The 17,156-nt window shown below is 35.2% G+C and overlaps 1 protein-coding gene across 4 annotated transcripts; it reads left to right on the top strand.

Moving 5' to 3' along the window:
- Nucleotides 1,320-14,380, top strand: LOC105161299 (dihydrolipoyllysine-residue acetyltransferase component 1 of pyruvate dehydrogenase complex, mitochondrial). 4 transcript variants are annotated; one of them, XM_020693347.1, is made up of 23 exons: nt 1,320-1,592; nt 2,639-2,680; nt 3,472-3,526; nt 3,604-3,637; nt 4,422-4,471; nt 4,558-4,602; nt 4,785-4,858; nt 5,193-5,262; nt 5,740-5,928; nt 6,035-6,079; nt 6,163-6,236; nt 6,672-6,741; nt 6,875-7,273; nt 9,121-9,181; nt 9,260-9,304; nt 9,389-9,472; nt 12,461-12,537; nt 12,620-12,682; nt 12,800-12,870; nt 12,970-13,030; nt 13,169-13,229; nt 13,340-13,420; nt 13,947-14,380. In XM_020693347.1, the coding sequence occupies exons 1-23, from the start codon at nt 1,492-1,494 to the stop codon at nt 14,003-14,005; spliced, it is 1,911 nt and encodes a 636-aa protein (XP_020549006.1). In that variant the 5' UTR covers nt 1,320-1,491; the 3' UTR covers nt 14,006-14,380. The 4 variants fall into 4 exon arrangements, with proteins under 4 accessions (XP_020549006.1, XP_020549005.1, XP_011077240.1 ...); XM_020693346.1 differs by having other exon boundaries at nt 3,469-3,526; XM_011078938.2 differs by having other exon boundaries at nt 1,321-1,592; nt 2,633-2,680; nt 3,469-3,526.

The following is a 17,156-nucleotide window of genomic DNA, read 5'->3' as shown; positions in this document are numbered from 1 at the left end:
TTCCCCTCCCATATATCCTGTTTTTGTCATACTCCCCCATAATGAATACTCATTGTAATGAGCCCACCATTGCTGGCTGGAAAAAAAAAAAAAGAACAACAGAAATAACATTGTCAAAAAAAGAACAACAACAAAAATAATACAAAAAATCATAGAAGAAAATACAAACATGGAGGGACCAACATGCATACCAGCACACAACTTTTAATAATAGAAGAAACCACAATCTGCCAATATGTACCAACACATAACTTTTAATACATGAAGGGACCACAATTTGCCAACATGCTTTTAATAATAGAAGAAACCACAATCTACCGACATGCTTGTCGAACAAAAAATAAATTAAAAAGTACAAAACAAATTAAAAAAACAGTGTTTACATGTAAAAAAGACAACACCTTTTAACACGAAAAACAAACATCATTCAACACAATTTTTAGTCATGGGTGGTTGACAAAGACAATACACGAAATCTATTTATAGTCGAGTAAAAAAATACGATACTTAGGGATGAAAACTAACCGTAATCGGGGGGAGGATCTCCATTGAGGGATGAGTCTCTCATCACCACTATTTTAGTAGCAAAAGTTTTAGATTTCACACAATAATAGAGTGAAATCGTAAAAGAGGGGAGAGAAATTAGGGCTGAAGAATTTGGGGAGTTCTGCTTCTGTTCGTTTTGCTTCTGAAGAATTTGACTGAGAAGAGTCACATGCTTTGCACGTGACTTATAATTTAACAAGATGTACACATCATTATCTACGTGGAAATACACGTGGCTATATTGGCTGCTTTTTCAGCATGGCCTTGCCAAGTAAGCAATTTCCGGTGGAAATATTTAAATTAGCCAGAAAATTGGCAATAAAATCCTAATTTATTTTTAATTGACCCATTTCTGTAAATTATTGGTCAAAATGTGATATCAACGAAAGTTAGTGTACTAAAATTAATCGCGAACAAAATTAATGGACCAAATTTTTTTTCCCCATATGGTAATTATACGACTGTATCAATATCTTAATAAATTCGATAATATGTTGATTTGACCAATATATCACTACACTAAGAAAAATAAAATAAAATGCAATAAACACACATAAAGTGATCAATATACTACGACTAATAAAATAAATTATAATAAACGCATGTAAAATGAGATAAATAACTTCATATATATAGTGAAGCTCAAGCCAATTACATATAATCTGAAGCTTGTGAATAGAAATTCAAATTTAACCATTAACATAAGACATGCGTTGGTAGATCTAATTGGCACTTGAATCCTTTATTTAGACATCATATTTGACTCACCAACCTTTGAGGCATGAGGCCCGCAACAGCCCGCCATAGCTTGAAAAGACAAAAGCCCAATTGATTAAACAAAGAACAAACAGTAAAATTCCTTTCTCTACTCTACGTGTGCTGCTGCGTGCATACAGATTGAAGAAAGGGGAGCGAAGAAAAAGGTGAAATTGCAGCGAATGATCTATGGCGTTGTCCAGGCTTCGGAATCCGGTGATCCGCCGAGCTCCGTCTCTTCTCAGGGCTCGCTTTCTCTCCCTCTCCTCCAATCACACATCTCTCGATCGGTAACGCTTTTTCTAGACTTGCAGCAATTTAATCTGGTTGTTTTCGGTCGTTTCGTTATTTTTGATCTAATTAGAGGAGAAATGATTTTAGAAAAGGTTGATTTGGTTGGTGGAGTGGTCCAATGCGGGAAATGAGTCAAAATGTTGAAAGTAAATATTATATTTTGTGCTGCATTTATTTTGTTTTTATTTGAACTTTTAATATGAAATAGGGGACGAGTGATGAATAGGATATGTAGGAGGATTTTTTGAATTGTTGAAGAACAAGTAACGTTTAGGCATTTCTTTGGTAGAGTCGGCATTTTGAGAAATTTTGAAACTTTGGATAATTAATGTTGGGCTTATGAAGCCTTTTTCTTTCGTACCTCATTTCTATGCTACTGGGAAAGAACCTAATGCCTCTCATTTCACTGAATTCCTGGATTTTAGGATACCAGGGCTCTTTATTCTGAATCACTAATCATGCACATACGTTAGTAGTGTCAGCTTCAAAATTTTAACTTTGGAATTGTTTGATTAAGCTAATGAACTAGTAGTAGAATTATATTTATGGAAGATTGACTACTAGGTAGCTGACTCAAGTAGTGGATGCTTAAGGCTGATAATCATTGACAGTGTGTCTGTGTATAGACTTTCGTGAAAGTGAAAAATAAAAGAAAAATCAATTACATCTTATGAGCATGCTGCTTGCACTTTTGGGTTTAAGATGGATAGTAGAAATGTGCATTATCAATTCGATAAACATACGCATCTGAGACATTTTTGTGGTAAATAGCATTTCATGAGGTCCTTATCACGTTTGGTTGTTTCAGTGAACACAAATTTTGATAATCAATTATGTGTACATGCTTTCTGAAAAATCAGCCATTTTCAGATGCGGATGAATTTGTGACATAGTAGATCTTCTATTAGTAAAGTTGTTTTGGCTGAAGGCTTCTTGACTTGATCTTGTTACCACTTTGTTAATGTTTGTTATGATTTCTTTAGTTATACCTCTATATTCTTGTTCATCATCTTATTGCAATATACTGTTTCTGTAGTCACAGGGGCCTAAACTCGAGTACTGATGTTGCAGAATCACTATTAAGGTTTGCATTTGCCGGCTAATCTTTTATTCCCTTCTTGCTTGTTTTGTTAATCTCATTATTCCCAATTAGTCCCCACTTGTATTATACTTATTGACATTTTGCTTTCTGGTATCTTTATTCATCGTCTCAATCTTTACTTTTTACTACTTTACCTTTTAGCTGACGTCCTGAATCGTATTGTTTCGAGATTTTCACATCTGAGTTAACACTAAGTATAAGATAATATAAATTAACTTACTGCTCATTTTCCTGTGTTCCATTGTGTATATATTGTCTCATTAGATTTAAGACAACGTAGAAGATAATCTACATCACCATAATGCTAAGCCAATTGCCAGTTTAGCTCATTAAGTTTCCATTCACAGCATACCACTTAATAGGCTTTGATTGCTTTTATATCTTTTAAATAGTACATGAGTACCTTTTTACTTTATGTTTAGATGCATTTCTTGGTAGTACAAACGAAAGGCATTTCAGATAGATTCATGATGAAATTTTCACCGTGTAATGCTTATGGGGGTTCATTTAGGTTTAGGTGGTGTGGTTTCTGTGACAACTGAGCCATAAGCTAGAGTGGTTATTATAGGATATATGTTTGACACTTGGTCATGGCTCCTTGTAGTCCTAAACTGTTTCCTTTTCCTGTGTTCTCACCTGAGCATCTTAGATGGAAAAGTTCTGTAGTGTTATAATCAAACCGTCTATTTGGAGCATTATTGATCAATTAAGTGAACATGTAAATCCATCATTTTAGTATCTCTTTTCCATTAACTTATGATGAAATCCAGCAGGCCGGCATCTTTTTCAATGGTCAATGGCATTCATCATAATCCTTCTAAGATTAAGGTTGGTTGTGATATTCTATAGATGATTTGCGTTAACCATTGTTTCTTTTTCTAACTATAGTATCTGGGTTTTTACAGTTTCAAATTGGTGCCCGCCGCTATTCATCTAAAGGTACAACTCTTTTCATTCAACATAAATCTATCATCCAAATTTATCTCGGACATTTCTGTGTCAAATTTAGGAAGGTGGCTTGATTAACAATTCTATCCCAAATGTGGCTTCGACATTTCAATAGCTTTTGGCCCACTTAACTTCTTTATCATCTCATTTTTCATGGTCTAATCTTTGAGAATCAGTTTTGAAAAGTTGTAGTTCAAATATTACATTCTTGCAATAGTTATTTGCGAAGGTCATTTAGCAACTTTGAACTTTTCAAACACGTGGAAATAGCTCTGATGTCTTAACTCTAATGGGAAGGGAATAGTTGCTTCTCTGTCATCTCTTGCACTTGTACATTGGATTCTGGCCCCTTATTTGACGTAAGAGATTGGGTTGGTTGAATTCGTTTATTGATTTCTGACATCCAGTATTTAAACCCTCTCTAGTGGAGTTAATTTTTGAATCCCAGATACTTGCTTGTGCAAGAATTGGGAAGAAAATACGGGGAGGTTGGAGAGTAAACTGGTGATGAAGTGCGTAAGTCTGAAACTTAGGCTGTCAACTTCCTATGCTTCAAGAGTTTGCCTTTTTGGAAAAAAACTAAGGAAGAACTATGTAAATATAAAAGCAGGTTTTTCACTCTCCAGGGACTTCTGCTAAAATTTCCATGTACAAGCAATTAACCTTAAAGCTTGAAGTCATTAATATTCTAAGAAACATAGATGAGAACATGATGGATTTACTTGCTGATGTTTTATTTCAGTTGGGTACTTACTAACAAAGTTTGCTATTGCAGAGCTTCCTGAGCATATAGTGCTTCAAATGCCAGCTTTGTCACCTACAATGGTAACATGAATTCTAAGGGAGGTATATATGTTTACAATTTTAGCTCCATCATGAGCACTCTGATTTGGCTTGTATACTTCTTACAGAGTCAAGGTAACATTGCAAAGTGGAGGAAGAAGGAGGGAGACAAGGTAAAGTTGCCATTACTAGGAATAGGATATTCATATTTATTCCTAGTATATAGTATCATCCAAGTGTAACTGCAGAAAAATGTGATGACTTGAAAGCATGAAGGACATACCACAGGGTATAGATGAGATATCTAAGTAGACATAAGTTTATGCGACCTTTTTTCTGCTTCTGGATCCAACAGATTGAAGTGGGGGATGTGATATGTGAAATAGAGACGGACAAAGCTACTCTCGAGTTTGAAAGTCTTGAAGAAGGGTAAGTTCTGGTTTCAATCTGTTCTTGCATCTTGATAGACTGCCTAGTCTCATGTAAAGTGTATTTGATGAAACATTGTCAAGTTTATATTCATATAGATTAATGCGTTGGTTTAGTTATCTTTTCCAAAATTGCTTAGGTTTGGTTTTCTATTGTATTTACTCTTTATTTTTTGATTTTTCATCAGGGTGTCCTAGATTGCTCTAGTTGGGTTTTAATTGTTTTCTTATTGTTTTTGTTGCATGTTTACTAATATAATTACAGTGATCACCACAGAAAGCTTTATGCAGGCTACTTGATAGAACATTTAATTTACATTGAACTTAATATGCAGGTTTCTGGCTAAGATACTGGTGCCTGAAGGTTCCAAGGATGTGCCTGTGGGACAGCCTATAGCAATTACGGTTATAGCCCTAGACTTCTTATGTTATTCTCTCTCTTCCTATGTTTCTCTTTATGAAGTGCAGAATAGAACAAAGGTCCTTTCAAATGCTAAATGTACTATTACACAGTTTGGTTTGTTCAAACACAGAATTAGAATACTAGAACATCTACCCCAACTTAAAAAGCCTTATCTCTTGTGTATATAGGGCAGCCTGGATCCTTTTCTTCCTCCACTCTATCTAGGATCATCTCAAAAGCTATATCATAAAACTGAAATCCTTTTTGATAGCCTCCACCGTTTTATAAATACACACACACACATATTGAGCTTTACTGCCAAGCTTCTGGTGCTGAAGAAAATGCTTTCATAAGAACAGTTTTCCCAATCAGAGAATCTGCTGTTACCACTTTTTGTCCCTATTTCTTAAGAGAATAAATCAGTTCATGCTATTATCATCTTGTATGATGTTAAAACTTATTTTACTCTGGTTAACTAGGTGGAGGATCCAGATGACATAGCTAATGTCCCTGCAACTGTTAGTGGATCAGAAGCCAAAGATAAAACAACCACTGAACAAGCTTCAACACATGGAGACAGCAAACAGGAATCAAGGTCTGTGAACATCAGTACTTCTGAACTTCCTCCTCATATCGTTCTTGAAATGCCAGCACTATCACCAACTATGGTAAGAACAACTGTTGTTAGAGTTTTGTGCTTTGATATTGTGTTTTATTCTTTTGTTCACTGCTGAAGAGTGTTCCTCACTTTTCTTTTTCTCTTTCTATCCACAGAACCAGGGAAATATCGCAAAATGGAGGAAAAAAGAAGGCGATAAGGTCATCATTTTTTATCAACAGCATATATGCTATATGTAACTACTTCATAGAGATTGAAGGCATGCTTTTCTGTGTTGATGCAGATCGAGGTTGGTGATGTTATTTGTGAAATTGAAACAGACAAAGCGACCCTTGAATTTGAGAGTCTTGAAGAAGGGTAAAAATATTTAACATTATTGGTTGAATTCTTAAGATTTTGGCCTCTTGAGTTCATTCAACTTTTCCGTGACAACTTCTGATTGGCCATATGTGATTCAGACAAAAAAGCCCGTATGAAACCTTAAAGAATACAACCGGAAACAGCAAAATCAATCTATTATGCTCTTTATTCTACCTTGAAGTCATGGGTCTTGAGATTTTCAATGAGGCTGTTATCTACTGCTACGTACTTTTTCATAATTTTGAGAGATTCCACCGCACCTGGGTGGGCTGGCCATTCCTATTTTAGTATATTTACGAAGTGCTTCATGTAATTAGAAATTGAATAAAATGGTTTTATATATTTCATTAGCATAGCAGTTGGCATGAGTTCTGCAGTTCCTACTTCAAAAATTTGTATGTTTCAATATAGTTTTTCTCTTGTTAAATTCAGGTTCTTGGCCAAAATTTTGGCTCCGGAAGGATCAAAAGACGTGGCTGTGGGTCAGCCCATTGCAATAACTGTGAGTTCGTAATGCTTAAACTTGTCTGAAACCCACATTTTTGCCGCTAAAAAGAAAAAGCGGTTTTCCCATGTTGCTGATTGTGAATCATTAGCAAATGATCAAGTTCATATGGAGAAATATAACTTGCTAGGTTGAGGATCCTAATGACCTTGAAGCTGTAAAATCATCTGTTAGTCTCGATCTGAGTGTCAAAGATGAAAAGCCTGTTCAGAAGAATACTGCAAAGGAAGTCAAAACTCAGAAAACAAGTCATAGTCGAATTAGTCCTGCCGCGAAGTTACTACTTGTGGAACATGGATTAGATGCATCATCAATAATGGCATCTGGTCCCCGTGGTACTTTGCTAAAGGGGGATGTTTTAGCAGCAATACAGTCTGGAAAAGGATCTGCCAAAGTCTCTGGATCTAAGGAGAAGATTTCTTCATTAGATCCAGCCCCCCCTCATCCTCCTTCTGCATCAACGGCATCAAAATCCACTGTACAGCAGACAGCTGCATATGAAGATTTGCCTAATAGTCAAATTCGCAAGGTATGAAATCAATTCTTGAGTTAAATTTGTGTATACTCTTAAGTATAATTCATTTATGTCTTCTTCTATTGACAGTTTAGTGAATAATGGTGTCAGATAAATCTGAGTTCCTTCCTCCGCATTTAGTTATAAATGCTCAAATGTTTTCTGGACGGATTATTTCCTGGAGAGAGTTGTTCGCAATTGCAGCTTATATTGTATATGCCTATTGCTGCTCTGCAATTAATGGATGCTATTAAAAGTTTCTGGTTTCCGCTAGAAAGGATTAATAGCTACCAAACTGAGTGGAGGATGCAATCTTGTTGAATTTTGTAGATGAGAACAATTTAGGCCATAAATAATTGGCTGTGTGAATTGATGATTGCAGAATTGAGTAGGAATAATCTTTTGAATGTAATGTGTGATAGTGGTGAAGCATATGGAGACATTAAGCTGAACTCTCCTGATGGTGAAAAGAAAGGATTATTTGTCTGAGAAAATTTTGAAATAAGCTCACTGGTAATTTGTCTTTAGCATAAATATAAAAGGAAGTTACTTCTGAGTTTCATTCCTGCCAAATGGTTAAGGTGCTAATGTGATCCTGCTACCTGTACTCCTTGATATATCTACATACTTGCAAATAATTTTGGCTTTTTCATAGAGCTGGTTATCAAAGTTTGCCTCAGTTTTCATCACACAAAAGATCCATTCTTTCTGCATCCAATCACGGGACATTTTTACTACAATAGATAGATTTACAAATGGAAACAGTTTTGTGTGCTCCCCATATTTGAAGATGCAAAAGACTCGAGCACTAGAGATGTGCCAATGATTCAATTCTTCTGACAGATTGACGAGAAACAGATATTCAATTCATATTGATGCATGCTTTTCTCTTGAACAAACTACGTTTGTCTAAATACTGCTAATTTGTTTCATTTCAAATTCCATATTTGTGGCTGCATCCTGTAACTTAAACGATCTTGTTTCTTTTATCTTTCTTGAATACTATCAGCCAGTGTTATTAATGGCGCGCCATGGCGCAAGGTGCAGGCTCAGCTCCATTTTATAAAAAAAATGGCGCTGAGCTTGCATATGGCGACACCATGGTACGCCTCTATCAAGCCCTAGCCTTTGACTCAGCTAATTTAAAAAAAAAAGGAATCAATTAAAATTTCTTGCAAAATGGATGATGATGATGAGATTGGGGAAGATTTGGATTTTGATTGATGGATATTTTGTCTTTGTGTTTGTTTTATAATGATTATGTAGGATTTGTTTGATGTTGCATGTTCTGAACTCTTTTGTTTTTCCTAAGACTTATTATTTTGCAAATTTCTTTTATGGTATGATGATTAAAATAGTTTTTAGTGTTTATGTTTAATTATTTGTGCATTATTGATGTATGAAATATATAATTTATTTTTGTAAATGTGAGCCGTGATTTAAAAATGACCCCGCCGCCCCGTGCACCATGGCTGTAGGGGAGCCTAGCGCCATGGCGCGCCGTGCACTATTAACAACTATGCTATCAGCAAACTTTGAGCCCTAGCATGCTCCTTAGAATTTCATCCTGAAGTTGCCTTGCTTATGCATCCATATGTAGGACAAAAACCTCTCTGGAATGAGTTTGAGGCCTGATGATAGCAGGTTTAGAGGACAGATGATGCAATTTGGTTATCTTGGAAAGACAAGAAATGAATGTCTAATCGTTGATTTATGTCTACATTAAATATTTTTCTTTGAAGGAGTCTTTGTAAGATGAAAACGATTAACTGGAGTTGTATACACTTACATACATTTTTTATTATCCTTGCCGACCTTTATCCTGATAATTCTATAAAGACTTTCTTCTTACTTGCTTATAGGTGATAGCAACACGCTTATTGGAATCAAAACAATCCACCCCTCATTTATATTTGTCGACAGGTTTCAAACATTCATTTCTCTTTTAGCATTACATGTTATTGTACAAGTATGAAACTTATATTTTGTGGTGTCTGCTAGATGTTACGCTGGATCCTCTACTCTCATTCAGAAAGGAGCTTAAAGGTAGGTAGATTTTATCTCTGTTAGTCTGTTTGTTGACGGATATTATTATGAGCTGAGTGATCTTATTTTATTTTTGCTTTGCAGCCAACTATGATGTTAAAGTCTCAGTAAATGATATTGTGATCAAAGCGGTTGCTGTTGCATTGAGAAATGTACCAGAAGCAAATGGTAAGTGTTTTCGTGTTTATCACGTTCCCCTAGCTTTGACTTTAGTGAATTGTGGAAGACAGGGAAGAAAGAATAAAAGAAAAAGTCCTGTCTGTGGTCAGTCAGTCATGTTGTATTATTGTGAGTCTTGAAAAGTTCTATCCTATGAAATGGAGCATAGTTAGGAAACCTTTTGCCATTTTAGTTCTGATGTACTGTTGTCAAATCAGAACAAGGTCCTGAATTATGGAGGTATTTATATGGACAGGGAAGGATACTATACAACTACACTTGAACATGACTTGCAGAAACTTTTAGGGTAAATTACAACGATCTCTCCCTAAGGTTTGGGATAATTACGAATACCTCCTCGTTGTTTGAAAAATTACAAATATCCCTCTTGATATTTGATGAAACTATGTAATCTTTAGATGGAGGTATGAAATTGTCAACTTTACCCTTACAATATTTTTTTTATTTTTTTAAAAAAAATTAAAAACTTATAAAAAAATTAAATAGGGTGGATGGAAAAATTTTAAAAATTATAAAAAATTATCCATTTAGTCCATAAAAAAATTAAAATTTTTTAAAAAATAAATAAAATTATAATTTTTAATTCAAAAGGGTAATTTGGTCAATTCACAAACAAAATTGGATGGAAACCTAATGGATTGTGCTAATTGTTGGACAGTCGTTAAAATTAGGAGGTATTGGTAATTTTTCAAACAACAAGGGGGTATTCGTAATTATGCCAAACCTCAGGGGAGCTTGTTATAATTTGCCATAACTTCTAATGCATTTCTTTGTGCCATAGAGTATCAAGTATAGATATGATTAGTTGACAGTAATAAATAAAAAGGTAAATTATAGCCACCTCCTTTGAGGTTCAAAATAAATGCAAATACCTCCTCATTGTTTGTGAAATTACAAATACCCCTCGTAATTTTAACGCGTGTCTAACAACGAACCCATTCAGTTAGCATCTTTAGGTTTTCATCCAATCCCCTCTTTGGATTATGAATTGTAATTTCATATATTTATTTATTGACTAATATGCCCTGTGGATTATAACTTTACCTACCCACAACTTTTTTACTTCACCGTATAGGTTTACACAATTATTTTCCATTTGAATGACATAGTTGTAATTTTTCAAACAACAAGAGATATTGGTAATGATGCCAAACCTCATAGGAGGTAGTTGTAATATACCCTAAATAAAATGAAATCCATAACCCTAGCCTTTACACACTATCCAAGGCATCCTGACCTTAGTATTTGCTTTCACTCACTAGCCCCGGTCCTTTACAGTTTGGTGTAGCCCCGGTCTTCTACAATCCGGTTATGCCCGGTCTTTTACAGTTTGGTACACCTTGATTTGTTCGCGGCTCAAGTCAACCTCAGACCAGTCAATTACAGATGAAACTCGACCTTTTTTATGAGATGAAATCCTGATTTTTAACTACCTCCCGTTTATCTCTGTGATAAGGACCTTCCGGTTATTACCACAGTGCACTGGGAACTGACAACTTGCATTGCAAGAAACATGCATGTTTAACAATAGGGAAAATAATTTCAATGGTATAAATATCTCTTACAGTCTGTTGTTTGAATAAATTTCCCTCTCATGCATCTTAGACCATCAGTTGCTCACTATCCCCCACTAGTTCACATCTTCAAGTTGGTCCAAGGCTTCTCTAGTGTAATGATCCCCTGCTAACACTTTTTAGATTTTCCATAAAGCTTCTGAGCAGAAAGCACTCATTAAGTTCTTTATTATTTTCCCTTAAACATTTTCACTTTGACGCTTTTATTTACTACTGATCCTTTATTTATTATTGAAACTGCGTCCAACCTTGTTAAGAGAATCTCAAGTATATTACTTTTGAGCTAGAAAAAAAGCCGCATCATACGTAGAAAGATTGGAAGCAAATTTGATGGCTGAATTGTCTAGGCGACAGTATGTAATTTGACCACACTTCCCCTAAAATAAATTTTTCTTAAAGATGAGTAGATTGCTTAGCTCAAATGCAATATAACAGTTCTTTCACCTGGACCATGTAGCCTGCTGACTTTTTCCCCAAAGCTTTTACATCAATCGTACGTGTTTCAGACATGTTTCACCCAAACAGTTATGGGTGCAAAACTTGGTACTTTCAGAAAGTGATAAATTTTAGAAAGAGTTAAAAATTTGAAAGGAAGCAAAAGAGAAGTGTGTTTGCAATAAGTAGTGAGAACTAGATAATCTAAAGTTGGAGTGTTTGGTAAAAAAACAAAAAAGATGGGACCAAGTGTAAATGTAAACTTGGAATCATAGATCATTTACAGAAATACTAGGAGAAATTGGAAACTCTCTCCTTCCTGCTTTCAACGTCTGCTTTTCTTTCTGAAGCATAAACTCAATTTGCAAACACTTCAAATTAGTTTGTTTTCTGCTAGAAGTTCAAAAGTGCTAATTTTTAGTGTTTGCAAACACTCTATTCTGTCTTCTAGTGTCATAAAAATCCCAGTTCGAACATTTGGTTAACACTTTCCCTTTTGTGATTTGATTAGACATTGATGCCAATGACAACAATAACGATAATGATAATAATTCAAAGAAAATACAATCCTGTAGAATATCAGAATTGTTAGTCTCGATCATTGGCTGATATGCAATATTCTAGTCCATCCTCTGGGACCACGTACCCTACTAGTTTTCCTAGCTTCAAGTCTCTCTGCAGCCAATTGGGGAAAATAATGGTATATGTGTTCGACCTTCAAAAAAGGATACTTTGCTTTCAAATGAGTGGGAGTTAACAGTGAATACTGTATATTCTTTTCTTTAACAAATATCTCTCCTTGGATAGTGAAAGGTTGAGGTCATCATCTGTTCTTTTGTGATCCAGCTTGCTGGATTTGGTTAACTTGATTCTTAATTGCCTGGATGAATGTGTTTAGATGTGATAAATATTCTGTTTATTTTTAATATTAGTCTGACTTTTGATGCTTTTCTATAATCCTCTGCAGCTTATTGGGATGCTGGAAAAGGTGAAATAGTTTTATGTGATTCAGTTGACATATCTATTGCAGTTGCTACAGAGAAGGTATTCTATGAGTAATCACTATGTTTCTCAACAAGTAATAGCCTTGTTCTCATCACTCTAACCACATTATCTCTCAATTCAGGGCTTGATGACTCCAATAGTTAGGAATGCTGATCAGAAATCTATATCATCTATTTCCTTGGAGGTGCATACTGGGACGTCTTCCTTGTCTAAAATGTCTTGTCTTTGTGGAGTATTTATTTTGTGATGTCATTCATTCTAGATTAACATTTTTTCTCTTTCCACTTTTGATTTTTCCTAGGTTAAAGAACTTGCTGAAAAAGCACGGGCTGGAAAGCTTAAGCCAAATGAGTTCCAAGGTGGCACTTTCAGGTGACTTCATGTTGCACTTAATTTGCTCATATATTGACATATTGAACTAGCTGGTTTTTGTTTCTTCTAAAGCATCATAAATTTTCCGTTCTCGTGCAGCATATCGAACTTGGGGATGTTTCCTGTCGATAATTTTTGTGCAATTATAAACCCACCTCAGGTTCTGTCACTCTCTCTCTGAGTTTGTTTGTATGCACACACACAAATGCAAATATATAGATACAAAAACACAATTTGGTATTATGGATATCATTAACTGATTACGTATTTTGATAATTTGGCGATTTCTATCTTTAAGGCTGGTATTCTAGCTGTTGGTCGGGGAAACCAAGTTGTTGAGCCAGTTGTTGGAGATGACGGTACACATATATGCTTATTCTTCAATTCAAGATTCTGTTACGATCTATTTGTGATAACTTTCTTTTTTCTTTTTTTGTGATATTTTTTAACTTGGATATTCTTGTTTCAGGGATCGAGAAGCCTGGTGTTTTTACAAAAATGAACTTAACATTGTCTGCTGACCATCGTGTTTTTGATGGAAAAGTTGGAGGTATTTAATGCTATGAGGATTACTCTTCAATTTGTTGCGAGAATTGTGTTAGTTGCATTTCCCCATTATAAATATTGATAAGTTTTGTGAGGCCATCTCCTTGGTGTGGCCCACATTTCTCTCTGACTCTTGTCTCTCTCTCTCCCTCTTCTAACCAAAGAAGAAAAAACAAGTAAAGGTTAGGAGGTCAGGTCTTATATTTTTACAAATGTTCGAGTGTCTTTCAATTTCAAAGTGTCAAAGACTCTTGATCTCTAATGCCAATGCTAAAATTTCAAGCACTTAACATCTTCATCTGACATGGGGCTCGATATAGTTCATTTACCAATTACAACCCAAGAAATATTTCTCAATTTGCAATTTATATTAGTTATTCTCCAGTCAGTTTGTTTAAAGTGGTTATGGAAAAACATCTGCCTCATCTCATCTCAATGAGTACAAGAGACGATTAGTGTTCTTTCTTATGTTCGCTTCCCTTTACCATATCCATTCTTGTATGTAATTCTAGAAACAATATGTTTTGCAGGAACGTTCTTGAAAGCATTACGGTCAAATTTCAGCGACATTCGAAGGCTTCTTTTGTGATGGCATAGAAGTTATTTTCTTGCGAAATATAACACTACTAAATAGCCACTGCAACGGGAAATTTATCTGATCACAAGCTGGAATTTCAGCATATTCAAGACGTCCTACAACTCGGTACTGTTTCTTCTATTGTGCAGTTTCCCTTTCCTGGGATTTCTACTGGACTCATAAGGTCAATTTTTGGGGCTTGTACCCACATAAGTTAGACTTTGCCAATATTTAGGCTTCACCGCTCCTGAGTTGTTTTTCTTTGCCACTACAAAGATCAAGCGTAAAATTGCTTGTTTCTGTTCTCCTGTAAGGAAACAATCAACACGCGGAATACGTTATCTGGCGTTTCTGCAATAAATTGATTTCGCGCTCGTTTCTCATTGTCTTTTTGCTGTTAATTTTATCTCCATTAAAGCTGTTCATAATTTAGAATGTACCCAGGCTTTCTGAAGAACTTGTAGCAAGCCCATGAAAGTCGAGGCTTGTTTGCATATATTAGTTTTCAGTGGTCATTTGCTGAAAACAATGTAGTGTAGAATTTGTTGGATGTTTAGTTTAGTTCAAATGGATAAATTGAAGGCAGAGGTTTGGTTTTAGAATTTTGGAGGATAGAAAACGTCATAAATATCATTTCTTGTTTGTGTAGTGTTTTATGTTTTTGTATTAGTACTATATTTGAGTTTAAAAAAAAAAAATATTGTATATGTATATATATATGTATGTATGTATATCTAGGTAATGATTGAACAAAGAGGACCGCAGTAATTTTTCAGCTTACAATATCAAATAAGAAGAATTATTTGAGATTTATTATTTTTTGTTCCTATCATAAAGGAAAAATGTTACTGGATTGTATACAGTGTAAATTACATTAATATCCATTTAGGTCTAAATATTTAAATATTTCGTACCTTTTTCAATTCCATTCCGTGAGGTTAGAATCAAATTACTCCCCAGGAGATTATAGTTCAATTATAAATACATTCACATTCAGTAAGAAAAGTTTACATAAACACTCTCTATAATATAGTACACTAACATTCTGAAAAGATGTATTTGTAATTTTACACAAAATAAAACATATTTATGTATTTAAATTTAATTTCAAGAAATGTCATTATAATTTATCCCTAAATATACAAGGTTAATTGTATTTTATCATCCAAGCTACATTCGTTTATACACTTTGTTTGTTTAAATTTTTCTTTTTGACAATTATTATTTCAACTTTATGAAATTTTTCACTTTGTCATAGTTTTTTGTCACAAAATCACCACATGTTCACATGTGATTTAAGGATTATGCGATGTATATTTTTCATATATGCACAGCATGTGATATTTTTTCAACAAAAATCAACAAAAAAGTCATATATGGTAAAGTGTAAATTTTTCAAAGTTGAAATGGTAAGTAGATATAGAAAGAAGTTTCGATGAATGTATAAAACGAGTATAGTTCGAATGGCAAAATACAATTTACCCAAAAATATAGTTCGAATATATTCATGTACTTTGTATCGAAATTCTTTTTTGTATCAACTTACTATCTCAACTTTGCGAAATTTGCAATTTTACTATAGACGATTGTTTTTTTTTTTTTTTACTGAAAAGACATCACATGATGTGCATATGTAAAAAATATCATATTATATAATTCTTAAATATCACATGTGATAAAAAAAATTTGATTGAAAAATAGTTATAAATCTAAAGTGCAAATTTTTGTATAGTTAATATAGTAAATTGATAAACAATCTGATCCCAAAGGTACACACTCCAATGTCGGTTAATGATTTTAGACCGATCTCTTGCTGCAATGTTTTATACAAGATCATTGCGAAACTACTTGTTCAAAGACTTAGTGTGCTGCTGGACAAGATTATTAGCCCCTGCCAGACAACATTTATTCCGGGAAGAAGCATTGGGGACAACATTATGTTAGCCCAGGAATTGTTCTCGGGCTATAATCAGATGCGTCTATCTCCCATATGCGCGCTTAAAGTGGATATAAGGAAGGCCTATGACACGGTGGAGTGGGACTTCCTATTAGCAGTGCTGTAGTTATTCAGATCCCCACCTATGTTCACAAGGTGGATCAAGGAGTGTGTTTCCACAACATCATACTCGATCGATCTCAATGGAAAGCCTCATGGATTCTTTACAGGAGCGAGAGGACTACGACAGGGAGACCCCCTATCTCCTTATCTGTTTGTCCTTATTATGGAAGCTTTACATCTACATTTCCTACAACGGATTGAGCAGAACATGCTATTCACCTACCATTGGAAGTGTGAGAATTCTAAGGTCTTCCAGTTGGGATTTGCAGACGACCTTCTCCTATTCTGCAGAGCTGATTGTGACTCAACCAGAGTCTTCAAGGAAGGATTGGATTGGTTTGTGGAATTGTCGGGCCTTCGATTGAACGTTCAAAAAAGCCACTTAATCATCAGCCGTTCGGCACAAGTAGTGAAGGACCAGATGTTGGAAATTTTGGGTTTCTAGGAGGGGCACCTTCCAATGAGGTATCTGGGTCTTCCCTTAATCTCTTCTAAACTGTCAATCTTTGACTGTCAACCACTTATTTCAAAAATTGATGCACGAATTACTGGATGGGAAGGGATCTCTTTATCATATGCGGGGCAGGTACAAATCATCAAATCCATGCTTTCGACTTTGAGCTTATATTGGGCATCTGCGTTCATACTTTCTAAGAAAGTTATCAATGAAATTGAGAAGAGGCTGAGGACTTTTTTATGGAAGGGTACGACATCTAGTGGCTACACCAAGGTAGCCTTGAAAGATGTGTGTCGACCGGCGGATGAGGGGAGACTTGGATTCAAGGACTTATCTATCTTAAATCATGTATTAATGAGTAAGAAATTATGTGATGTCATCCGGTGTGACGGGATATCCATCTGGGTTCAGTGGCTTTACCAGGGCCAATTACGGGACACATCGATTTGGACAGTCACTAAGCATGGAGGATCTTGGGGATGGCGGAAAATGCTCAGGCTTCGTCCTTTTCTCCGCTCTATCGTGGACTACCAGATAGGCACTGGAGAGAGATTTTATATTTGGCAGGACCCGTGGCATCCTTTGGGACCACTTATCGAGCGGTTTCCTCGCGGTCCACGCCATCTTGGTCTTGAAAAATTTGCAAA

This window comes from Sesamum indicum, linkage group LG4, assembly GCF_000512975.1.
Source record: "Sesamum indicum cultivar Zhongzhi No. 13 linkage group LG4, S_indicum_v1.0, whole genome shotgun sequence".
NCBI classification, from domain to species: Eukaryota; Viridiplantae; Streptophyta; class Magnoliopsida; order Lamiales; family Pedaliaceae; genus Sesamum; species Sesamum indicum.
This window is presented reverse-complemented; position numbering and strand designations above follow the sequence as displayed.

Excerpts from the sequence above, each read along its gene's own strand:
- LOC105161299 (XM_011078938.2), top strand. The coding sequence starts at position 1,492 with ATGGCGTTGTCCAGGCTTCGGAATCCGGTGATCCGCCGAGCTCCGTCT. Across the intron at positions 9,182-9,259 it reads TCATTTATATTTGTCGACAG|ATGTTACGCTGGATCCTCTA; the intron begins GTTTCAAACATT and ends GGTGTCTGCTAG. Across the intron at positions 12,871-12,969 it reads TTCCAAGGTGGCACTTTCAG|CATATCGAACTTGGGGATGT; the intron begins GTGACTTCATGT and ends GTTCTCGTGCAG.